General features: G+C 36.7%; 1 protein-coding gene across 12 annotated transcripts in view; it reads left to right on the top strand.

The window, feature by feature from the left end:
• The window catches only part of PLEKHA7 (pleckstrin homology domain containing A7), a 165639-nt gene that overhangs the window by 110433 nt on the left and 28213 nt on the right, over positions 1-26993 (top strand). For 8 of the 12 annotated variants that reach the window (XM_069803740.1, XM_069803743.1, XM_069803741.1 and 5 more), the window contains 8 exons: positions 425-529; positions 2340-2412; positions 3611-3711; positions 11168-11346; positions 13354-13839; positions 19183-19702; positions 21776-21862; positions 24164-24217. In XM_069803740.1, coding sequence (XP_069659841.1) covers positions 425-529; positions 2340-2412; positions 3611-3711; positions 11168-11346; positions 13354-13839; positions 19183-19702; positions 21776-21862; positions 24164-24217 — 1605 coding nt within the window. Of the gene's footprint in view, positions 1-424; positions 530-2339; positions 2413-3610; positions 3712-7131; positions 8103-11167; positions 11347-13353; positions 13840-19182; positions 19703-21775; positions 21863-24163; positions 24218-26993 lie in introns of those variants that run through there. The other 4 variants (XM_069803742.1, XM_069803751.1, XM_069803746.1 and 1 more) reach the window with 3 other exon arrangements.

Below are 26993 nucleotides of genomic sequence, written 5' to 3' on the forward strand. Positions count from 1 at the left end.
ACCAAAACCAACCAAAAAAAACCCCCCAAACAAAGAGCAAGAGTAGGATTCCTGTGCACAAAGTCCAATGTGTGTAAGAGCCTTGTACCATGTTGCAGAGAGAGACTTGCATGCAGCTCTTGTAATGTACTCAAAAATACTTCCCAAGCACACTAAAACTTCAGCAGTTCTGACCTCACTCACTAGTGCTGCTGCTGTTCCACCCGGAGCTGGCAGACTGTGCTGGCACTGATCTGTTAGTGAAAGTGGAAGATTGACTTTTGCTATGTTGTAAATATCTTTGCCTATTTACTTGCCCTTGAAAGTGCTATAAATACTTTGTAACTGTGTAATGAAGAATGAATTATTGCACTGAGGTTATTTGTATTATGAAATGAGTCTCAGTACAGTTTAAAAACCACTTCTACGTTATACTTCTTTACAGGTTGTGAAGGCTGGAAATAAAGTTCATAGCTTTGGAAAGAGGGAACAAGCTATCAGGAGGAATCCCAATGTTCCTGTTATAGTAAGAGGCTGGCTACACAAACAGGTATATGTGTAATCATCTGTTTCTGTTCATATACTTCAATACAATCATCGAGTAAAAGTGAGTGCCTTCCAAGTAACTGAAAAAAACAGAAGCTCGAATGTTGGTGATGCAGGGCAGTGTTGGGTACTCCCACAAGGTTCCGTAATGAGGGGCTTGTGCTCAGCAAGTGTGAAAAGCAAGTTTTCGTACAGGTTTGATTCAGAAGTGGCAACAGTGATAAATGGACGTCACTATCATGGTTAAATGTTGAGGCTGTAACTTCGTTGTCCAATTCTGGTTATTTTCCCTGTTTTATCCTGCTGGCTTGCTGCCATGTTGACTCAGTCTCCCTCAGAATGCACTATAAACCCGAGGCTGGCTGTGAAGGCCTTATTCCATCTGCTTGCTTATGCCCTTAGACCCTGATCAAAGGCTTAATTCCAACCCATATGCCTTTTGTTCTCCAGAAGCAGGAGGGATAAAATGAAGGGAGACAGGGACCTGTTCACCACACATTGCTCTCGCGAAGACCAGTGTCCAAGCAAAGGCTGGATTATAGGATCTTATCTCACAAAGAGAATTTTACAGCTGCTGAATCTTGAACTCTTAAGCTGACAGAAGTACATCCTCAAGTGCAAAAAGTAAATAAAACTGTTTGTTGTATGAGAATACTTGTTTCTAATTTGGCAGTCAGTGTCCATCAGATTATCACCAGAGATCCAGCAACTAGGTTTAGGGATGACTAGGAAAAGGCTGAAATCTAAGGCTTACAGTTAGGATTCTACGTATACAGGAAAGTGAAATTGCTGACAGCCATCCGCTTCCTCTTGCCTGGAGAGCTGTATTCTGCTATCAGCTCTGTTGACATCCACTACCCAAGTCCAGTTTTCAGGACAGAATCAGAACTCGGACACAGTATGTGTTGCAGAACTCGGACACAGTATGTGTTGACAGCATTGTAGCATGAAAAAGGAAAGGGAAGAAAGTCCTTGCACACTTAATATGACTGCAGAAAGAAGGGAAATAGTATATACAATATTCCTTTAGCTATTTACTTCTGTCCCCTCACCTCTACTTGCAAGCACTTAAAGCCTGAAGATGCTTTCTATGCTGCTGGTCTCATCAAAGCCTACCTCAGCTGAATATGTTGTACTTGCTTAGGTTACAGTCTGGCAATTTTACAAGCTTCTAAAATTCATTTAAATGTAAATATTACTCATTTTGACAAGGTGATATATGTTATATAGAGAGAGAGAGATATATAGATCTCCACAGGCATATTATATTCTACTTCATTAAAATTTGCACATTATGCAGCCTGTTTTATTTCCTAAGGAATATTTGATTAAATTATATTTTAGGCATGGGTAACATATGGGAGATTGACTGTAGAATTATAGGGGATCATTGTCTGAAATGTGAGGTCATACTTCACAGCTGTGTAGTGATTTTCATCTTGGTCTACAGGCAATCCTTGCTGGAGTTTCTGCCATCCAGATGCATACTTTGTTTCTTTATTGCAGATAAATCTGTCTAGATAAAATATGCATTGGTTGTGTGTAAGGTTAATCTGAATGCTGTTTGGGATGCAAGTTTAATTACTTAATGAAAATTAGCGGTTTGAATATTCTACCCTGATTATTTTATAGCTGGATGTTTTGCCTCTTCTCTTTCTCAGTACATAATATTTTGCAAAAATATAAACCACTTGTTTCTGCAATTAATACCGTATTTAGGTAAACTTCTGGTAAACTATTCACTGATACAGCATTGTATGATAGGCTGTTAACTTTCCTTAAATGAAAAGTGTATCACATTTCTTGCATTTCAGGATAGCTCTGGAATGCGATTATGGAAAAGGCGATGGTTTGTGCTTGCTGATTATTGTTTGTTTTACTACAAAGGTGAGTAGATACTAGCCCTTTTTAGTTAGTCTGTAACAGTTCACCTGTTCAAATCACATTGCAAGCATAAACTAATTGAACTGTTCAGATATAGTTAGGCATTCTGAGAAGATGCATAGTGAAACAGCTACTTATCCATATGTCTTTAATGTGCAGCAAATTTCAGGCCAGAGTTGGGGAGCAAGGGGATGCTGTATGATCTTTTGTCACATAACTTATCTTTGATATACGCCCGCGTTTATGTTGCAAAACATTTGGCAGCAAGACCAGTTTAAGATTTATCCCATCTCTGGTCTGCATTGTGTTACCTACTTGCTTGCCCTTGGACAGCTGATTTTTTGAGAATGCACTATGGCCAGATCAGGGCATTGATTCAGCTTTAATCCAAGGGACAATGTAAGAGTGAGAACTTCTGAATCCAGTATTTCTACCAAAAAAAGGTTAGATGTTATCTTAGGCTGAACTAGGAATAATGGTATTGCGTAAGGTTATTTTGAAGTTTTGAATATTGTGTAGCATGTTACAGTTTTTGGAAAGCATTACAGAATATGAAACTTGAATTCATATTTCTAGGAGCTGCATTCTGCTGCTGATCACTTTAGAGCTGGCAGTAATAGAAGTTTCCTAATTATAGCAATTAGCCTAGATGTAGAATGCTAAATGGAAGGTCCATCATGTTATGCAGCCTGTCAGAGTTCATTTGTCACAATAAGCTTTATTCTTGAAGTGTATTCTTCTGTCCGAACATAAAAAATCAAAGCTCCCAAAAAAACTCAACAAAAAACCAAAATGATTTTTTTCAAAAAAATTCAATCTTGTTTCTTTAAAAATAAAACATTTTCCTCCATGTAGTATTGGTGTTGAGTTGTAAGAAAATTCAGGTCAGAAGGGACTTCAGGAAGTGTCTAGTCCAACAGCCTGGTGAAAGCAGGGTCAGGAAGGAAGTCAGTCCAGGTTGCTCAGGGCTTAATCTATTCAGGCGTTGAAAGCGTCCAAGGATGGAGATGGCACAGCCTCCCTGGTCACCCTGTTCCACTGCTGCTCTGTCCTCATGGGGAGAATGCTTTTCCTTACATGCAGTCTGAACTGCTCTTTCTACTTAATGCCTGTTGACTGTGTGTCCATAAAGGAGAATGTATTGTTACGCCACTGAAAAGTGCAATTAATTAGATTCTTGTTTGTTTGTTTTATTCAACAGACAGCAGAGAAGAATCTGTTTTGGGTAGCATACCATTGCCGAGTTACGTAATATCTCCAGTTGGACCTGAAGATCGCATAAATCGCAAATTTTCTTTTAAGGTACAGTTACAAAGATTTTTAGCTTATCATTTTTTAAAATGTTTATTTGCATTAGAAAAGCTGTTGTTGTAAACCTAAACATCATCTGCTTTCCTATTTTATTTATTATTTTTTTTAAAATAGACAGGTTTATTGACTGCCTGTTATGTGACTTCACACTTTTTTGTAGCTTATGAATTGACGTTCATATGCCTGTTACTATGTAAGTGTCTTTAGAGCTTAATAACGTGTCTGTGAGTAAAGGTGCTGTTCCTAAAATCAGAAATTAGTATTGATAAGTTGTTCTAGTACTCTTTACAAATTGAAAGAAAAGTTGTCTTTTTTTCTTTACAGAGTACTCAATCTCTTAGTGGACTGATGGTCACTTGGTTTTGGTTTTGTTGTGTTTTTTAAAAAATAAAATAACCAGCTCAGTTCTCACAGTTAGAGAATGACAACACTGTAGACTTTGATGTTTCATTTCGTCATTTCAAGGGGAAAAAGAGTAACCAATTTTTGTCCTTTTTTGGAGGGAGCAATAGTTGTCCTAAGTGACGTGGACTTTTTTAAAGAAAAAATACTCATTTGGTATAGTTCGAGGTTGGTTTTGTGTTTTTTCTTTTATTTTTTAAAAATTAATTGTATAATTTACAGTTCTATTCTTTGTTATAAAAAACTACGAAGATGAAATAAAACATACATTCCTTCATGACAGTGGAAAAACCTGACTCAACTGATTGTCTGAGCTGCAGCACTAAGACAAAGTGTAGAAACTTCAGTGTATGTTGCAGATTTAAATTCTACCAATACTTGGAGCAGAACCTGTTTTTCTACCAGGCAAATAAGCGATGTACTTTAAAAAAAAAAAAAAAATTAGAAATCAGGTTTTGATCAGGTATACCTCAGGAGATCTAGAAGGAAACTTTCTGTTTAAATTTTTTCTGTTCTGAAATTATGAAGAGCATCTGCTCAGCTTAGACTTTCTCTTGCATTTTGATTTTTGGGGTGCTCTAAAACTGTAGACTGCCTTTTATTGCTCTTGGTTCTATTTTCAAGTGGATAATGGTTTGAAATTTATTAAACAAATATTAACTTGGGAAATATGTTTAAAAAACCATCCAGTGCACTTTGTGGAAATGTTTATTGTACTTTTTCAAATACATCGAACATGAGATAGCAGGACAAGCTACAAAGGAACCTTTGTTTAAGAAAAACATTCCACTCCAATATTTAATAAGTGTAATTTATAAAGACCCCTCCGCTTCTAGAGCCTTTTCCTAGGAAGAAGCACATACTGAAAGAGGAGGACTCAATGTACTTCTAGGCTTCTACTTCTCGTGAATAACTATTCGTGCAGACTGGGGAAGGAGATAAAGAAAGTAGCGATAGTATCTAGTTGCTTTAGAGTTTAAAAAAAAAATCTGCTTTTTATTTTATTGAAAGGGTGTTTGTAAATGTTAATTGAATGTATATTAGGATTGTTAACTAGTTTAACACTATCAGTAATAAGGAGAAAAAAAAATCCCGTGTGTGTGTGTGTGTGTGTGTATACATATATAGACACACACACACACACATGTAGTTTCCAGGCAGTATGTTCTACAGGTAAGCTCTCAAGTCACCACTGCCAAGTTGTGCCTCTCCTTCCCTGTGGAGTAGAATCCATGGTGAGATCATAGTTAAACATTTTCAGAAGCAAATGCAGACTTCCCCTGTTCCTTTTAGGATATCATAACTATACGAGCTCTACCAAGTCTCATCTGAGTCTTTTTCTGAAAATAAGCTTGAGCCAGTAACCTGAGACTTTCAACATAGGGTCATTACTAAAAAGTTGATATAGAAATAGGGAGTTGATAGCAAAAGAAACTTTATGCTAGAAATCTATATAGAAATCTACAATATCTATTTCCTGTATTGGTTTGTTGGGCAAGTCTTAACTCTGCTTTAGGTGTTTGATGATTGACTGCAGACTTGATGCTGCAGTTTCATTTTATTTAGAACCAACTTCTAGAGCAGCAGGAGGATTTTGTAGGATTCCTGTCACATGGACCCCATCCAACACTGATGGTCATGGAGTCGGCTCTGGGCATGTGGCGGCAGGAGCACAGCCATACTGGCATTCCATCACTCACCAGCCATTACCTTTATCTAATCTCTTCAGTACACTTCGCTATCCAGAGCGTAGATGGACATTCCGTCTCATGACGTAGTGCAGCCAGAAATAGAAAACACAAGCAGATTAAGCCCAAAATAAAGATAAGACTTTTTCACATTTAAGTCCTGAATGAGTGGGAGAATGTGCCATGTCACTTTTTACATTTGGCCTGCCATTTATTCAGATTGTTGTAAATCCTCTGTTACGATAGAGGTATTGGTTCCCATTTTAAGTGGCTGTTTTAAGTAACAATGAGTTTTTGAAGCTAGGGAAGCAGTCAAACTGTGAAAAATTTCAACAGTTTTGTTCGTAATACTAAACGAAGGAAACTTTCTTAGCAAATACATGGATGCTTTTTGCATGTGATTCAGTTAGAAGAAGGTTTGTAAAATACATGCTCACTAGGATATGTGTTTAAACCCTGCTAACTGTTAATGTACACCATAGGAGTTCTCAGAATTCTTTTCCTTTCATCATCTCCTGAGGCCCAGCTTTAAGCTTTTGTGTCTCTTTGGGTGTTTAACAATTACACGCCTGCAGAACTGCATACAGGCTGTTTGAATGCAATCAAAAACCTACTTTGAAGTGTAGCAGTATGTATGTTAAATTGTTTTGTTTAGAAACTCTGCTTTTAAGTATCTATCTTGATGAATTTTTCACCTTGTTTATTTGTTCCAAGCAAAATGCTGTGACTACCTGTAAACTACTGTCTTTAAGCTGTGTGACAGCCTTTTAGAACTCAGGATTCTTACTGCATATTTAGTGCAGTAGCTAACACCTTAAAGATATTTAATTAATCTAATTGCTAGATTTTTTAATACAGTGATTTTTTGCTGATACAAATGTGAGGGAGTACAAATCCAATGTATAGATTTTAATGTGAAAAAGTTTGCACAACATTAATATATAGCTGCAAATACTCCCTGTGATTAATAGAAAATTGACTGTACTTTGTAGTAATACAACAATTTTAAACATGAACAGTATCAATTTATGAAGGTTCATCTCATTGCAGTCTCTTTAGAAGCCTCATTGTCCTCAATCATGAAAACTGTTTTTAATTGGTCTCACATGTGTTAAAATATATGAGAGAATACTGGAAGAAAACTCATTTATATGAATCTGACAGTAATACAAATTTAGAAACTTGGAAGGCCTACCAATGCTGGCTGTAAAGAAAACAACAAAACTTCACGCGAAGAATATGTATGCAAGTATATGTTTGTATTTAGGTGCATATCTTGCTACCAAATAAAGTCAATGAAAGATGCTCTGATGTTCCTGTAAGAGGCAGGAAGCAGTGATGGAGATACAAATTACTCGTTTTTATTTTGATACTACCTTTTAAATTTTTTCAGAGATATACCCTTTCAGCATGAGGGTGTTCAGAGCCTAGGAAGCCAGGCCAAATCATTACTTCCAGAAGATGCTACTGCAGCTTGTTTTTAAACATCTTTTCATTATTGACACTCTAAGACTTACTAATGGAAGTATCTGTTCATTGCTTAGATCCGCTGGGACCAGGGCAAACTTCTTATCTCTTTCTTTGATCTCACTGGTTTTCCTAAAAAATGTTGACATAGTTTGTTTCTTTATGTTCTCTGGATCATTGTTGCTTCCTTAGGCTCCCATATTACTTATAAAACTTCTCTGGGTCTCGGGAGTCAAGATGAAGAAACACCAAGGGCTATAAATTTGAGAGATGCCATTTTAGAATTTGGAAGAGGAAAGGTTCTAGCTTCTAGAAGTCCTGAAAAAGCTCAATGTTATTTGAGGGTGAAAGATGAGTTAGATTGTAGGGTGCTGCTGTTCTGTTTATAGTGAAGGCTCAGAGTATTGTTTCAATTTTTGCTCATAAATGGTTCATAAATATCAAACTTCAGGAGAAGGGAGACTTTCTTATATGTTATAGCTTTTTGAGAGGACTAACTCTGAAAGATTACAATTATTAGAAAACTATTCCCCTCCCCATCCCTTTGTCCTATGAACTGTGGCTTCTTCTCCCCTAGGAATTTTGAATTATTGGAGGTGAACATAACAGCTCTAGGTATTAGTTACTTTTAATATAGTCTTTTGTTAAGTATTTTCTTTGGAAACACAAATCTTTTCATGATTTTAACTTGTTTAACTTTTTGTCCTTGTCTTGTCCTATTGATATGCTCTTGGGGTTTACTGTCCATTTCTCCTTCTGTGCATTATGGGAGAGAGACTGCTTTTCTCAATCTATCCACATTAAGGCATCTGAATGCATGAATAGGTACCAATATTATTTTTTCCCTGTTGTGTGTATGGTGTACACGTGTGCATGTGCTGTGTTTTAGGCTTTTTAGTATGCTGTAGTCATCCTAATAGCTATTGCTTTAAAAAAAAAAAAAGAAAAAAAAAAAGACCTCCTAGCTTCTGTGTCTGCTAGCACTGACAGCTACAGGACATTGGCGCAAAGTGGCTTTCTTGGATATAAAACACGCTACTAATAAATTACTGAAATATATTTGAATTTTCCTTTAACCAGTTTTACATATTACGAGCTTAAGGATTTTGCGTTTGTTGATAATAACACACCATCTCCACACCATCCCTTCTGAAGCTATGAATGTTTATGGCTGTGATAGCTTCAGTCTCTCAAGGGAGAATGGTGCAACACACTTCGCATTTTTACATCATTTTCACCTACAGCCTCCTAGGCAATGCTTTCAGCTGTGCTCATCATGCACTGCTGAAAGAGAACTTGAAAGGCAAATGTGTTATGTTGATCAGGATGTACAGGTCAGTTAAGACAGACAGCTGTGAAATCCATTTATTGATATGGTATGCAGTCTCCGCAGTTAGTTACCCAAGGTTCTGGTTTTTTCAGCAAGTATATAACCAATGAATGGGAGGGTCCTACTCTGTTATCTGCAGCAGGGCATACGTAGTCTGCTTTTCTGAGGAGTCACTTCACTTCTAGCATCTTCTTCTGTGGGCTCCACGTGGTCTGTGAAGGAACCTGGTAGTCATAAGGTCTAGCATTAAAATCACTGTTTTCCTCTACATCTGGAGGTGCCAATTTATGGTCTCATCTTACATTGGATGCGAACCATAAATTGCAGTGAATTAAATGCTTCTAAGTCATATTTGTTTTGATCATTTGTAATGGTCTCAAAATGGCAAAAAAGAACCCCTCAAAACCCGATAACAACAAAGAAAACCCAAACCCAAAGAACTCAACCAGACAAACATGAAAAAAATCCTTTGATTCCTAAATAGCCAAATCAATCAGAGCTACTCTTTCATGTATGTAAGTCCTGTTTTCCTGTGCTAAGGTAGGCAGCTAATGGTGAGGAGGGAGAAACCACCTTGTATTCCCTTATTGGCCAATGCTGTTAGGAAGCAGAGATTCTTTCGAGCAGGAAAGAGTCTTGGACTTCTCTGTGTCACCCTTTCTTCCTCTTCCTTCTCCTTTTTCTAGCTGGCTGGTTTGCTGCAGTCTCAGCCTTTCCACTACGGGTGTGATGGCAGGTCAGGGACTGACCCTTGCGGAGACTGTATTACCACAGTTTTCAAAACAAACTGATGCTTCCTTGCTTGAGACACAGAAGGGAAAGACCACGTTTCACATGTTTATAGAACAGGCTGCAATACAAAGGGAGTAAATTTTCCACAAAACTTGAAGCACTGTAATAGCAAGCAAATATTTTGCTCTTCGGAGTTGTTGATAGGAGTCTCTAAGATTATAGTAGTTTGGGAAATTCAGGGTAAACAACTGAAATTGACAACATTTAGGGAGGGCTGCACTGGATTAAATAGCCTAGGTTTTGTCAAAACTATTGCTGTGTTTCTGAAGCCATCTGTGAATGTAGAGTGGTTTTTTTTAAATTTGGAATAATGAGGGGGAGAGAGTTTCCTCAAAATAAAAAGACCAGTCATTTAGGGAAGATTTGTGAAATATGCTTAACCTTTAAAAGAAGACATAGGCAAATTAAAAAAGTTGAGATAATTTTTTTTTCCCTTTAAAAAACCCCTTGTCTCAGCAGCGTTTCATGCCTTTAGCTTTTGTGTGTGATAGCAGGTTTCGTTTTATAAAAAGCAATTTAAATTACTAATTTTGTTTTATTATCATTACAAGAGCTTTCAAGCCAAGTATACTGTCTTCACTTTTTTGGAAAGTGAGGAAATGAATCTCTCCCTGCTAACCTGAAGCACATCTGTAAAGTAACTTTGAGGAAAGTTACTTTACTCCCTCTTTATTAGGGAGTGTAGTGATGGGATGAGGGGTAATGGTTTTAAACTGCAAGAGGGTAGATTTAGATTAGATATTAGGAAAAAATTCTTTACTATGAGAGTGGTGAGGCATGGGAACAGGTTGCCCAGAGAAGTTGTGGATGCCCCATCCCTGGCAGTGTTCAAGGCCAGGCTGGATGGGGCTTTGAGCAACCTGGTCTAGTGGAAGGTGTCCCTGCCCACGGCAGGGGGGTTGGAACTAGATGATCTTTAAGGTCCCTTCCAACCCAAACCATTCTATGATTCTGTGATATATAGTCAAGTGCTTCAGGACTGACGTGACTTAGTAATATGTGTACTATTTCTTATACAAATGTGGATGAGATTTGATTAAATTCAACTAGCCTAGACGTTCCATATTGAATACATTTGAATATTGAATATATTTATAGAGGAACTTCCAAATGCCTCTAGTTTGCAGTGGAATTTCATGGAGTATTTTGGTGTGCAGTTATGTATCAATATTTTATATGCTGTGATAATTCCTTCAGTATTACTAACTTTATCAGTAAGTCTTGTGATTTTGCAGCTAATATAGAGGTTCAAGTGCACGCTTTAACCAAAAGATCTTAACATGCATTATAATCAGTTCTTAAATAAGCAGTTTAATTCCTTGAATTATAAGATTTTTGTCTGTGTTTTGTCTGAGTAAATTGCTTTATTAAATAAGCTGAGAAAATTGGCTTGCTTATGCATGTCTCAGTAAGAATTTCTTTAATTTGTTTTGTATGGTATTTATGGCAATTGAAATGTATCAGTTAAAAGAAAATGAAAACCTGAAATTTCCTGTTATGAAAAACAGAAGTGCTGTACTTTTAGCTTAATAGAGCGAGAAAGAGATAAAGGAATTTCAGTAAAAATCGCAGAGTGCCATTTGAGTTTGCTGCACTATGGCCCATTGTGGCAGTGTAATAATTCTACCCAAAATTCAAGTAATGGTCAAACAATCTGGAAAGTTTTTTTTAAAGATATCAGGAAAAGTTACAGTAAATTTTTTGAGGGGGGGGGGGCAGGGAATGAAAGGGCTGTCTGATTTTTATTTTTTTTTCTTTTTTCTTACAGGCTGTTCATACAGGTATGCGGGCATATATTTATAATAAGAATTCTGTTATTGGCTCTCAGGCAGAGCATTCAGGGATGCGGACATACTACTTCAGTGCAGATACCCAAGAGGATATGAATGGCTGGATCCGGGCTATGAATCAAGCTGCTCTTATGCAAACACACTCTTCACTGAAGAGGCAAGTTCAATACAGAAACTGTTAGCATTTACAAATTTTTTAAATGTATTTTTTATATATGTATATACACACACACACATATATATATATATAAAAAATCAGATTGGTGATGATTTCAGAAAATTATATTCCCATTTTAAAGAAATAATTATTTTTCATTTACATTCTATTGCAAACCAGTTAACTATCATTAATTAAGAAAACCTGGCATTCAGTATTTGTGTCTACACACAAATCATGTGCCCACATTTAGTGGCATGGATTAATTTCTGTGTATATATCTAGTTTTTTAGGAATTTCAGTTAAAAAGTTTTTGTGAGCAAATTCATACACCTGCAACAGCTAATTGGCAGCCTTGAGGAGAGATAAGTAAAAGGGAAAGGACAAAAGAGTAACCAGTTGTTTCAAATGAGTGTTTAGAACTAGGATTAAAATTCTGTTAAGAGGGAAAACAATGTTAATGATGGGTAGATCATAAGTGCATAGAGTTAATATCCATAACTAATTTATGCAGGAATTAACTGCCTTCCCCCCCCACTTTGGTGGCCTTTAGTTCTTGTAAGATTTTTTTTTAATGTTTTTCTCGGTGTAGAAAAAAAGCACTGTTACAAAAGGAGGAACTCCTTTGTCCCATTGTCCCAATCTTAATTAGTGCTAGAGGCAAAGGAATTCAGCTGTGCCTTCATGTGCTTCCAGTTTTTCCCTTTTCTTAAAATTGATGTAGCCTTTTTGATGTTTTGACTTTGGAATGTGATTCTTTCCCTACAACTCCTTGTGAAAGAAGACTCTGTACTCTGAAGACAACCCTGCTCTTAACCCTTGGGGCTGTGAGGATTAAAATGTCATGGTGCAGTTTCTCAGAGTATCTCGCACTACTGCTTGCTTTTGGAAAATCAAATATAAGTAAAGGATCAACACCTCTTCCAGAGCTTTGCATCCTATGTGATTTTGTGTTAAGATTTTCTGGATTTAGTTTAAATTTGAAATAATATGTAAACTGTTACCTGTTTTTTCTTTGTCTTTATAAGGATAGGAATAATTGAAGGAAAAATCGGGGAAGATCAATAGAAGTATTGATCCAGTGTCCTTCCTCCTAGTAGACTATTCATTTTGAGACACTAAATAGACTGAAGTGAAAGCAATTGTTTCATGGCACTTCCTCGGAATTCACCTTTCATAAAGTTTTAAAGAAGCTGAACTTAGTTTCAGAGAAGATGAGGTGATCAATGATACTCCATTGAATTGTAAGAGAAAAAAAATGTTGTCAAGAAGCTTATCACTATAAGGAGATGAAGAAGATTGCAAATGAAGTACGTTATGTGTCAAAAGCAACACAAAACTTTTAAGATCCTTAGACTTTTTATAGTGTGCTGTTAACTTTAATATCAAGATTTCTGATACGAAATTTTTGAAGTATTTAGACAATAAGGTAAATAAACTAGTGTGCATTGCATCATGTATTAGGAGCAATGGAAATTTTTATTTTTTTTCCTCCTTTCAGGAATAGCCCCCAGGTTAGAAATTGCCTGGACAATGATAGTACTGACGCAAATGTAGACATTTTTGTTCTCTTGGCCAAAAATGACTAGTCCCTAAGGCATCTACAAAGATATGAAAGCCTTTTTTGACTTTGAAATGAACAGTTGGCAGTTTAGTTTTGGTTTTTTTGGCTTTTAGTGTTTCCCAGGTTAGGAAGACTTTCTTCTTTACAGTTGTTTGTACATGATATTTTGCAAGTTGAACACTTCTTTCATACAATATTAGTATTTTCAGTCACTGTCACAGATGCATATAAATGACTTCTTCTTCTTTGATAGCACTGTAAAGGTAGCTTTTGTCTAACTGGGTAACAACTGAGTTTTGCTGAGCATATCTATCTTAACATGTCAAATTTATTACAGCCTGGAGGAGGTGCTTTTGTGGGTATCCTTTCTAAAATAGTAACAAGACCACATCGACTTTTCACAGTTAAGCAGTGTTCATTACTGACATGTATTTTCTTTTCAGAGAAACTGAAAAAGTGGATCAGCAAGCTGTTCCCCAAGTCAATCATGTGGATGTTTTTAAAGAGTGTGTGAAGGCAGAGATTCCAGATACAAAAGAAAGTTATCAAAAATCAGCTGAAATGCTTGGGTATGATAAGCGTGAAGAGATAAGAAGAGGAAAAGAGGAGGAGGAGCGTTATATCCACAGAAAAGAAACTCTGGAAACTAAGAAGGGAAAGGCTAAGCATGCATTAACAGAAGCTGATTCATTATTTCCAGACTTAGCGAATGCATCAAGGTCCCAACTAGCTCAGCCTCAGCCAGCTGAGAAAAATGGAACGCTTCCTAGTTCATTAAATACGAGTGCTGGCCTAGTGGAGCAGAATGGTACCAGCTCATATAAAAGAGGGTTTGTTCCCAGAACAAATCCAGATAAACAGATTCAAAGAAAAAGTAACATGGCTCAAGTGGAGCACTGGGTAAAAGTGCAAAAAGGAGATACAAAAAGGTTAGTAATAGGCCCATCTTTAAATAGACTGCCAAATGGCATTTTCTTAAATTAAAGGAAAATATGTATTAGTAATAAATTTAGTGCAAATCAGAATGATTTTTTTTTTTTACAGAGACAATATATAACAAAACTTACTTTCTCCTCCAGTGCAGAATGGTATTTTTCAGGTGTTTTTCTCATGGGAAAATCAATATGGGATTGGCTAATCAAATCGCTTTATTGTTGTCACTATACTGCAAATAGCAAAAGTGAGGTTAGAGTGCTGGGTTTTTTACTATTTTTATCACTGTGGATGCTTAAAACTTCTTAAAATTTGCTATAATTGAAGAACCAGAAAGTGAAGTGCAGCCCTCAGCTACTTCTTATTGATTAAAATACTGCACAATATAAATTACAGATTATCATTTATTTTCCACTTAAAAGTAAAGAATGCTGATTTTTTTTTTTTACCCCTTCTGTTCCTGTTCCAAAGATCCATTCGCTCCTCTACATCAGATCACTGCACTCAAAGTCACAGTGTGTGCGTCACCTATTGAAAGGTCTCCGTATACTCATTTAGTTAATGAAGAGGTCCTAGGATGTTCCCATGGTCTCCAGGATTCTTTTTTCCCTTTTCAGTCCCTGAAAATTACCTAAATTCTACCAAGAAGTGGAATGCACATGGGAGTGCTTTTGTAATTTGAAAATCTCATAATTGCTTTACTTCCAAAGTGTGCATAGGTACTAGTTGAAAAAATGAAGTGATGTATGCATGTGTCTGTTCAGAATGTCACCTTGTGTCAAGTGGCAGGAAAGACAGTTGGGCTCTATGCTGCATGTGAGAATTTTTCAAATATGGGTAACCTCCTCAATTAGTACCTTATAAATTTGCTAAAATCTAATCATAATCTAGAACAACAGGAGACATTAGCATTAGTGGGTTTTAGGAGGAAGAAAACATTTGGGGCATTTTTTTTTTTTTTAATGCTTATCGAAGCTAACATTTGTCATCTTGGATCCAGTAAGAAATTTAAACTTGCTAATTCTGTTTCGAAGTCCATTCTTCTACTCTCTTAACCTTTGGAATTACCCTTAAAGAAGCCTTCATACTTTTCAATTTTATATAACATTGTTCTAGCCTGCTAGAGTTAGTTTACTTGCATTTTTTTTGCCTGGATATCAATCAGTGCTTCCCAAAAGAATATGACTTTAATGAAAAAAAGTAATTGGTATGTTAGTTCTTCTTACATGCACAGATATATTAGTCTAAAGTAATACGGAGAACTATTGAACTAATTAGCCAGTGCTTAAGAAAACTTCTGTTGATGTTTTTCACATCAAAAGTATAGGCAATGAACAGGCTTGACTGATAGCTAAATAAGTACTGTTTTCTTCCTAATTACTCTTTCCAGTAAATCACCTTTAGGCATGCATCAGGTGTAGTGTTAAGATAGCGCTGTTGCAGGTGCAAGCTTTTGTTCTAGATAAAACCAGCTACCTCAGCTGGAGCTGTTAAGTATTCAAAGAAACTTCACAAAAGTTAACTGCTTTGTTCTGCCATGTAACCAAAATCTAACTTTATGTATGTAGTAATTTTCTTCTTACCTTAAGAACTTTATGTTCTATTTTAGCTCAGTTGACCTTGTTTTCTTTGTCTTTCCCTGACAAATGCTGTTATATTCTCTGCATTCAGAATAAATTGCACATTACCTTCCCGAAGATTAATGGATTGATTTTTTTAAATGGCACCTTCTCTCAACCTGCTGAGGTTCTTGCAGTGCCCTTAACTGACGGATAAAAGTGGCATGTTAGTTGTCAAGTGTCTTCTTGATTTCAGGATGTAGAAATTTAAGATAGAGATGATAATTTGATTGACATTCCATTTTCATTTTAGTAAGTATGAGTGGACCACTTAATTTCTTAACGCTCCATGTTTATTGTTATTCCACTTGAAATGTTACAAATGAAGAACCTCTGAGGATTTGGAAGCCTTTATAATTTTTGAACACAGAATGACTACAGTTTTCTTTCCTGGCTCAGGTGTATAAAGACACAATGCTTGCCAGCATGCTGTTTATGACAAGAAAGAACTCTTTCAGCTAGAGGCTTCACACAAATACAGCAGTTGTTTGTACAATTATTTGCAGGGATTGCACCTTTTATACAGATATTTAGATCTTTCAAATAGATATTTTACTTCCTCTTTTTATAAAGCACTTGGAACTGTTTGCTAACTAGTAAATATTAGCTGTCACTTTGGAGATTCATCTCTCTTAGCTGCACTGTTAGCTGCACTACAGTTACAACCAATGTAGTCATCTAACCCCTCTCTGTTCTCAGGAAAGGGGAATACCTGCTTTGGTAAGGTTCATGCCAGCCTTTGAGAGAGATCTAGAGAACTGGAAGAAGGTTTGAAAGGAGGCTTTCAGGAGATTTTGGGGTTAAGTAATTAAAGTTCAGGACCATCAAACAGCAGCTGTCCAGAAATTATTAGTCTTTGATCTGATTCCAGTGCCTGGATAGACATAGTGAATTCATAATTGTAAAGGATTTGCTATTTCTAACAGTTTATTTGCACTTAAACAAAGAATATATATATCAATAAATGCAACCTTAATACTTCCCATCTAAATGCAGTCATGTTGAGGAATTTCATTCCTTGCAAATACAGTGTTAAACATCTCTTGCTATGCAGAACTTTCTTTCCTGATTTGCTTAAGGAAGAAACATTACTTGTCTTTGTTAGCTTCTGTGCGTTCCCATGAATGGGCATAGCGTTTCCACTATAATTGTATTTGTTTTCTTTTGAACATCTATCTTCTCTTTTTACAGTACCTTCTGTGCAGTTGCTTCCCATTGCAGACCCTGAATGATTTTCATGGCCAATAATCATATAATATGGCATCGGGCCATTTTTTCACTCTTCAATGTCTGCTTTCCTTTTTATATTCTTTATTCCTCATCATTCAAGACAGGGAGATTCTCAAGAAGAGCTGCTTTTTGCTTATTTTTACTCTTGATCCCTGAGAAAGCAATTGTCCACAGTCCATGGTGGACTAATTTGAGTCATTTGGGACATTGCTCCTTTCCTGTCACAGAAATTGGTATGTCGTCTTAGTGCCTATTTTTATACAACGCAAATTATTTTTGAAGGTCTGAAACCTTGTGTGGTAGAGATGCCACCTGCTCCAAGGCTGTCATCTTAGTTGGAGGTTTCTCCTTACTTCATATACTGAGAAATTGCAACCTGCCTGTATGTAGGCAGTTGCCTTTGAAGTTCAGGTTTGAATATGACTTTCCCTGTGCAATGTAATATACAGGCAACTGTGTTCTTTTTTCTAGCAGGCTGAAGTATTGCATGAAGTCGGCACTTCCCAGCTACTCAAAGTACTGCTTTCATCCAAACAGTTTTTAGTTCCTCTCAGACAAATGCATCCTTTTCTACAAGAATGACCTGATTTCCCTCCCCACAAAAACCACATGGGGTCTTTGTTTTCAGACTGGTTTTGCTCCTAAAGCTGCTAGCCCTGATGACTTCATTGACTACCATTAATTCTTGCTGATCTCTGTACTTTACCCTTTCATGTCCAATTAGAAAATAACCAACACAGATCATTTGCAACATTCAGTAGTTTGCCAGTGCCTTCATGACAGTTCTGCTAGGTTGGAGTACAGGACTGGTCAAGCCCCTTTCCTCATTTTTCCACAGGAAAATCACCAAAAGGATCTGTCCTAGCTTCATGCCTGTCTCAGATGTCCTTTTGAAGCAAGTTATCTCAGTTCTCATTCCTACCTAGAGAAAACACATTTCTACCAACCACTTTGATTTTCATGTGGAAAGAATTGGCGGTACAGTACAGAACATACAGAGTACCCATGATGTAATGAGCTAGACAAATAAAAGAGGTTACCTGACCACTAAATGCTGATCTTTGAGTTGGCTCTATTCATACTCCCTGCCTGCTTTGACCTTCATTGTGAAATTCGAGGGAACATCAAGGGTCTGTGGTATGAGAGAGCAGAGCTTTTACGAATTTGTAATCCTCCATGCAGCGCAGGGCAGTTATTCTGCTTTCTGGCGTGAGAGATTATGTATCCTCTCAAGAGCATCCATATTTCAAGACAGCCCAACAGAGCAAAATCCTGCAGAGGCAACTACTGAGCAGCAGTTACTGGTAGCAATTCTTTTCCCCCTGCTTCTGTTATTCTTGGATGCTGAACAAAGATGTTCCTTTCCATCCTGCCCTGTCTTTCATGCGCCATTCTTGCAGTTCGCACACCATCAGGTCTCCCTTTCATGCAGAGAGTGGAGCCTACCAAGTGGAGTGATGAATGTGCTCAGAGTTTCTTCATTTGTGGGTTTTTTTTGTTGTTTTTATTTATTTTTTGTATTGTTGCTCTGTAGTAAGTCTAGCAGAATGGTTTTCTGTTTGGAGGTCCTGAATCAATGAGCGAATGACTGCAACTACAAAACCCCCAGATCTTTAATTGGAGAATCAGAAATTAGACAGACAGATTTTATGCATGAGGCTATGGAAAGATTTTTACTTCAGAGTAGGTGAGGGGGCTAACTACACTCTGTCAAAGCTATTGCTAATTCTGTCTTAACTCTCTACCTACTAAAAGATTTAATCTCTACAGTTTACGTGTATTATGGATGCAGTACTGAAGCCAGGATGTAATGCCTCTTTTTATATTCTAGTTTGTCAATGAGTTGTGTTGCAAAAAACCTTGTGTTGCTTAAAATGGTAGAACTGGTAGCATTAGGTCAGATGAAAGTAAATCATACAGACCTGGGGACCTTGAGCAATTTCTTACTTTTTTTTTTTTGCTTCATTCACATCAACAAAAATTATCTGAGATACTTATTCTGTGATTGGTGAGATTTCTTCTTGCACTTTAAGGTAATTTTTTATAATGAGCATGCATTTGTAGTTCATAAACCGCACCACCTAGTGGTGAGCAGGCTTTAGGTGAAAAGAAATATTGTAATTTATGGATTTGCTCTTTAAACATAATAATTCCTCTCTTCATGTTCTTGACATTCTTTTTGGTCTAAGTACACAATGCTGCTGTCCTTTATGTTTATTTCTAGTAGGTCATCCTAGGTTAGACACTAAATTAAAAGCCTGTATTTATACTATTTACATCTTTGCATCAATACAGTGTAACTTTTTTGTGTAGAGTAGATTTCATCAATATTACTTTGTTAATATTTCTGTAAATTCTTTTTAAATTACTCGTGTGTTGTGTCTTGTAGCTCCTATGCTAATGTCATAAGAGATTTTTTTTTTTCCATCAGTCACTCCTGCTCATCAATGTATGCCAAAATTTACCCTTTTTTTTCGCCCTCCCTTACAGCCTCACTTCTGATCAGACTCTTACACGTCAGGGTCCCAATCCACCTTTTCCTGAAAACTATCACACTTTGCCAAAGAATACCAGGCAGCCTTCAGGGAGCTCACCACCACCTCCAATCCGCAATTTGCCGAGTGACTACAAATATGCACAAGATCGTGTTAGCCACTTGAAGATGTCCCAGGAGGAAAGGAAAGCAAATAAGGACGGAACTGTTTGGCAGCTGTATGAGTGGCAGCAGAGACAGCAATTTAAACATGGCAGCCCCACTGCCCCGCTTTATGTAAGTTCTTCAGACTTTATTGATCGTGGTAAGTCAAAAAGTTCATTAGATGTTCCACGATCAATATCTGTTCCGCCCTCTCCATCTGATATTCCTCCACCTGGACCTCCAAAAAGCTTTCCCCCAAGGAGACCACATACTCCTGCAGAAAGGCTTACAGTTAAACCATCTGACGAGAGACAGACTGTAGATGTTCCTTTTGCTGGATCACCCAGGAAGATACGAAATCATGCTGTAAAGGTTTGTATACAGTATAACTGATTTCAAACTATTCTACGTGTGGTGTCATACATTGATAATTTAATTTAGTCATTTTTCATTGCATCCTTCATTGTGTATGAAAGATCATGCAAGCAAAGGTTAACACAATGAATAATTTTCTCCTAAAACTCTTATCTTTCTGATCTTTTCAGATTTATTAATTTTTGTTGGGCAGAAAAGGAAAATGGGTGGTACAGCACCTTGGTTTGGAATATTTTTATGCAAAAACTGGAAGGCATATGTTTATATGTATGAAATACACGAATTGTAGTATTTTAGTGTATAGACTAGGTAGGCAAGAATATAAAACTCAGCAGGATAAACTCTTCCTTGATTATTTACTTACACTTGTAGTCTTCAGTGCTTGCTGCGTCTGTTTTCTCTACGTGTCTTGCTATTGTAGTTAGTCTTACAGCTGATTCAGTTATTATGTTTTTAGCCGTAACTAAAAATTTTTCATACATCTGATAGTTTAAGCCTTTACAGAGTCATTATCATTGGGCTAACAAAAATCAAATAGTGTTGGTCTGAAACTTTAACCTTCTGCAGAATTTCGGTCTGGGTTTTTTTTGTGGGTACTGTTGTACCCTCTTATACAGAGGTGACAGAGGTTTCCCTATTCGGTACTCCACGTGGCACTCCTTGCCTAAGGAAATTCGGGAAAATACAGGATTGAATCAATGTAGAACTTGTCTTGGTAGCTCTTACGCTGGAATAAGTGGAAATGAAAGCCTCTGTATTCACTTAATTCTTTGACCTCAACCATGGGCTCTGATGGGGAAAGTATTTGCAAAGAAAGAGACTTGTAAATTCAGACACCCAGCGTGGGTTCAGGACCATGACTTTAGGTTGCATGCCAGCTTCATGCACAATTTAGATTTTTTTCCTCGTGTATGTGCACTGTAGCTGTCGGATGTCTTTGAGCTTTTATAGATTTATAATATTCTGTCAGAGGATGAAAAAGACTAGTGATGTGCAGCACTGGAAATTAATATTTTTTTAACACCTGATTATATTATACCAGGCCTTGGTTTCTCCATGTGTAAGTTGAAGGAGCATTACAACCCTTACGAAGGAATGTGCAGCAGTCTTTTCCCTTCCTGTGTAATGTAACTACATAAATTTTACACATAAAATAAAACTCTTTTTATGTCACACTGGTTTTACCAATATAGGGAAACACAGTTTTCCTCATCTGTAAAACTTTGCTGTGAAACTTATGTAAAAGTTTCTAGAGAAAAATGCTCGTGTTTTTATATGTAAGCACACAGCATCATTTTACGTTTAAATGTATCTGTCTATAGAAATCTGTGATACTCCCCCCTCCCTGGAATGCTTTATTAAATTCCATCCAGTCACACTTTGGGGGGAAAAAATAAAAAGGAAAGAAAGAAAAAAGGCAGAACAAAACAGCATTCAGTGAAATTCAGAGACAGGAATAAAAATAAATCATAAGACATTTAGTCTGCCTTGAGGAAAGCCACAAAAGTTTGGTATTAAGAGAAAAATGAAAGAATGGATGCGCAGTAGGTTTTCATATTATAAGCTGAAAGGGGCGGATCAACTATGATTATTTAAAAAACACCTGGTATTAATGGAACCCATTGCCACAAGGTGTCACTCATGTCAGCAGCTTAGTGTTCGCTGACTAAAAGAGGGCATTCGCAGTTGTTACTGTATGGAGTACAAGCCTGCTGTTGGAGGGCGTAAGGTAACCAGCCTTTCTCTGGGAGACATTAGGTAGGGGGGAACTTTTTGAGTATTTGTTTTATTTCCTGGAAGCCACTGCGCGTTCTGCTGAAGCATCTTATCCTGCCAGAATCTGCTGATCTGCCCAGCGACACAAGTGCTAAATTTGCATTTGTTCATTCCTAAGTTTTACTTAATCATCAAAGGATCTGGCTGGCCTGTGAATGTTACCCTGGTCTAAGCATGCTGTGAATTCAAATAGAAAATTTGTGGCAGAGGTGCATATCTTCTGAATTTTCCCTCAAGTACAGCATGACTCTCACTTGAGACAATCCTTACAATTCTGGCTGTGGCTTCTTACAGAGCTCAACCCACATTGATCGACGCTCTATGCCTGCTATGGGTTATATGACACATACAGTGAGCGCACCCAGTTTGCATGGCAAGTCGGTAAGTTGAGAGAGCAGTTACTTTTCCTTTTGTGTCATCATAGTATTGTAGTTAAGTTTTAAAAACCTGCTCATTCCGTAGTAGTTGTATTTTTATTAGTTAAAACATAAATAACTTGAATGAGAACTTAATCTTAACCAGCTCCCAGTAAACCCTGTAGGAATTTTGCTGCTACCTGCAACATGAACAGGGGTGAGGTCTGTGTTATTACAGGATTCAACTTTATAATGTTTATTTGACCAAATGCAGAGTTAATGGAATAATTGCTTAATCATGTCAAGTAACTGCTTTCTGGGCACTGAGGTGAAAAATGTAATTACAGTTACTCTCCCTGAAGACTGCTAATTTCCTCTTTACAATGTGTCTAAATACCTGCAGCCTGAAGAGCTAACATTGCTTCTCATTCGATTAAGGAGACATCAGGCTAAGTTGGCTAGTATACGAAATTACACAATCGCACAATTACTGCAGCACTTGCCAACTAATTCCACCTATCAGGTCAGCTGCTGCGTGGCTCATCTGTGCCGTATGACATTTTTTGTGACTCTGCACATGCTTCATTAGTGGCATGCTTGAGTCTGTGCTTTCTTGCCCATTCTTTGGTATTCTACAATTCCCAGGTTGTTTGTGGTTTTTCTTTGCTACTGTGTTTGCTATAAAAGATGAGCCTTTTAAGTTACAGGCCACTAGTGCATATGTTTCAAAGTGCTATGTATACTTCCTTTTTATACTATTTCTGAAAATGCTGCATCTTCAGAAATGTGGGTTTAAATACTAGATAAGTTCATTCTAAAGCAAAACCATTTCTTTGTGCTGCTTTCATGATGGGATTGGCTCCCTGTGCCACATGCTGCGTCACCTGCAAATTGAAATGCATCAGCCAGTTTGTACATTCATATGAGCTTGTAACTGTGTCAGTTCTGCAGGTGAACATTGGTTCATAAAAGCTCAGGGGCATCTTGGATCATCAACAGGGCTCTTGATTGCTCTGATGTATGAAACTTGTAAATGTGAGATCAAACAAATGTATTTACAGAGCTCTTTGGTTCATATTAGAGCCTCAAAAATGGAGCCACCTGGGAATAAAATGTGGTGACTCTGCTTGGAATTGGTGAAGGTTTTGTATTGGCCTAAGACCAAAGGTATTTTTTTGAATTTGGAAAAGTTTCATTTTCAGACTTAGCTCACCTACAGAACAATTGCACTAAGATGGGTGATAGTAACAGGGATTTCTCAAAAAATGGGCAGACTTTCTAGTCAAGTCCTCAGCTGGACTTACAAGCTGATCAAACAAGAATTGTAAGTGAACACCTCTAAAGAAATGCAAGTGTGACCTATTGATTTTATGGCATAAAGGGTTTTTCTTTTCTTTTTTAACTACACATTCTCATTGGCTCAAAACTTGAGAAAAGGTATAGTTGTGTTTTTCTTTTATTCTGAAGTTTAATGTACCCAGGATATAAAATCCTGTCAAAAGAGCATTAGGAATTCTAGGAATTTGGGGGCATTTTGGGTGACTACAAAGCACATTTGCAACAGTTAAACTTTATTTTGTTCTGTATTGCAAATACTTCTTTTGAAAAAAGGAGAAATAACTTTGTTATGACTTCTGTGCATGCTTTTCTTGAAGTGACTGTAATGAAGATGTTGCTAGATGAATGTAACTATAAAATTAAGCTGATAGCAGTTACAGGTGAGCCAATGAAAAATAAAAGACAAAATGGATTCTCTAATCATATAAGTGAGATCTTTTTCAGTAATTTATTCACAAAACTTATTTTGTACTTTCCCTGAATAAAAGAATTCATATCTTAAAATGTGTATGAAATGTGATCAAAAGTATTCTAATGCTTTGTTATATGATGGCTTCTAGTTACATCTGACATTCAGTTAGGTACAGGTTTTCTCTTCTTCTCCCAAAGAGGCTTATTGTGCTGGAGGACAACGCTATAACTTTTTCAGAGAAGGGACAGTCAGTAGAAATTGATCTTGAAAAAAAACCTTTTGAAAACCTGTTGTTTCAGGTAGTTACGTGTCTCATTAGAGGTGGAAAACTCAAATCTATATGTTTGGAGGGTGGGCATGAGGTAGTAATATTTCTTGGGAAATATTTTGCCCATTTTTCAGCTGTAAATAGCAATATGCTGGTGGAGCAATTGTGCTTTTTTACGTACTTCCTACACTGTTATTTTGTTTCCTCTTTCATCCATTTTCTTATATATAACCAATACAAGTATTCTGAAATTGTTTCAAACATTCAAATACATTGCACTGTTTTTTCCCCCATGTACTTACCTGAAGGCGGATGACACTTATATCCAGTTGAAAAAGGATTTAGAGTATTTGGATCTCAAGGTAAGATTTTATAGGAGTCTACTTCCATTATTTTTTTTTAACCCAGCGGTCTTCTGTGTATCATCTTTGTACCTGCAGGTTTTCAAATCACCTTCTGTTCAGAGATGGAAACTCTGTGTCTTTTGCCATCACTGTTGTGCTTGGAATATTGAATGTCTTTATAGTAGTGACTATACAATTAAAGTGCAAACTCAGAAAATGTAATTGCTTCAGTTTGTAAGAAGAACTCGTGTTACTGGTACTCCAGACGAATGATATTATGTGGGTTTAGTGAAATCAGATAAAAAACTGATTCAAAATGTTTGTCTGCTGTAGCATTAGAACCAATATGAAGTTAACTCCTCTAAGTTAAAATAGGGGATTCTTTTAATCCAGCTTTTTCCCTTTAAATCTTATTGAGCTGACTTTTTCCTTGTTCTTATAATATGCTCTATTTATAACGTCTTGCCTTCTTGTGAAAATGTGGTGATTAATTAGCACTTGTCATGGTTTTCATATTATTACATCTAAGAGATTTCAAATCCACCCATTCATCCATCCGTCTGTAGGTATAATCTGCCCAAATAACGTTACGTGACATTTCCTTTAAAAAAAACCCTAAAAATATGATATTGAGCATCAAAGCGTCTGTCTAAACTAAACTACTTCTGTGCCTGGTGCACCTGATAGTTGGCAATTTGAAAGCAAATCTAGACTTATTAATACCAGTTTTGAAGGAAAAAAACCAAACAAACCCAAAAACGTGTAATCATTTTGCTTAGCAAAGCAGCCTACCACTTTCTATGGTGTGTAGGATGTCTCACCATATATAATTCATATGGTGTTTCTGAAAATCAAGGTGGCGTGAAATTTGAGACCTTGTTGTCCTTATAGTTTTCATGTACATAGTTCTCCCTTATGCTGTGGGGTGTTGCATATGTGCAACTAATGAGCTGGCTAAACCTATTAGTTTGCATATTTCAATTTTATTTGATGTTTCAATGACTGAATATGTAGCCAAGTGTATCAGTGGAAAATACTAGTAATACGTATTACACATGTACAGTGTCACATATATATATATAAAAAAAGATAGAATATTTATCACATAATATATGTGGTATATATAGTCTAAATTATCAGATATGTAAACTGTTGTAATCAATATACAAATTTAAAATTGGTTGGACACATTTCACTTTAGGCCTTGTTCTTGGTTTGTTCATGGCTTTGCCAAATGTAACTGCATCCCAAGCCGTCAGCTGAATTTTGTGACAAATTTCAGTTAAAAAGGTCCTACAATTTGAAAAATTATTAATAAACACAGTGTTTTGTCCGTTATAAAACACAACAATTTTCACAATTAAAAGCGGCCACAGTTTAAGCCTCTGAAAATGTTATATGCTTAGCAAAATTATTAAGATGGGTTTTTAAATTTTGGTGGATTCCATCCAGATTGATTTGTTGCAATCCAGGACGTGAAGAGCTCTTTGGTCTCCCAGGAGGTCCCCTTGTGCCTTTCTGCAGCCTGCATAGCACCTGACAAAAACAGCCAGAAAGAAAAATGCGGGGGGGCAGCTGATCTTTCCGTGAAAAGAAACTTAATGTTAGCGTTAGTTCCCTTTAGAAAATCTTGACAGTCAGAATGTCGTGTGTTTCCTTAAGAATGATGTAATTTTTCAAAATGGGTATTTCTTAGTAACCGTCTTTTGGTAGTGGTCTAGAAATGTAAAAATTGAGGTCAGAGATTAAAGAGAATGTGGAACTTGAGAATGTGACTTCGTATTGTTTAAATTTGTGTTTTGCCACTAAATGTAGAGATGCTTTGTTTCGCAGTATGAGGAAAAAAGAATAGCATGCTGGATGGAACTAAGGAAATTACATATTGATTTGGTAATGGTGGAACGTGGCAAATGCACAGTTAATATACATGGTACCTTTCATTTAAGACACTGAAGGCTTAGCTAGAAAGCCTATTAATTCAAGTCTCTCTTTTGACTTCATTGGGCTTTTAGTTAGACCCACTCTGATTAAACAATTTCAAATAGGACTGAAGATTTTTGAACTGGAGTTAAACTTTTTTCTTTTCAATAAATCCATTATTTCTGAAGATCTCTCTTCTTAGAGGTTTCAAAATACAACTTTTCACCATGGAACAGTGATGAAGCAATTAACTGCATAATGCATGCCATAGCACTATAACTGATTACAGTAACTGGTTACAGAGCATTTAGTAATCTGTTGTTACTCACATGTTTTGTCCCCCCCTTGCTCTTATCCTTTTATACAAGTCTATTTTTTATTATTTAAGAGTTTAAAAATACTATCTAAGAAATAATTTTTATGTTAATACCAAGATTATATTGTTCAACATTATAGTGTATTGTCATAAGTATAAATGAAATAAAAACACTCTAGAGGTGTTAATCCATTTCGGTAGTTTTCTCTTGTATGCGAGCTAGTTCTGACATAAAAAAAAAGTCTAAAGGCCATTTACTCACACTATGAGGAAAAATTATTGATAATTTTGAACTTGCCAAATACCATGCATTGTGGTGGTTCCTTTAAGAATGTTGCCGTTAGATTATGAACTTTTTTTCCCCTCAATTGTTGCAATGGCTCTCTATTCTTGCGCTCCTGAAATAGAGGTATGTGGAGCATGAAAGAAATGGTGTGTCTGTATGCTATAGCATAACCGTGCCTCTTCTGCAAAGAGATTTCCACAGTCGTTTCCACAGTTGGTTTTTTTTTTTAAATCTCTGAAGTGGACAGACCCTGTATTAGAAAAGCAGAACAG

The sequence above is a fragment of the Haliaeetus albicilla genome, chromosome 16, assembly GCF_947461875.1.
Source record: "Haliaeetus albicilla chromosome 16, bHalAlb1.1, whole genome shotgun sequence".
Lineage (NCBI taxonomy): Eukaryota > Metazoa > Chordata > Aves > Accipitriformes > Accipitridae > Haliaeetus > Haliaeetus albicilla.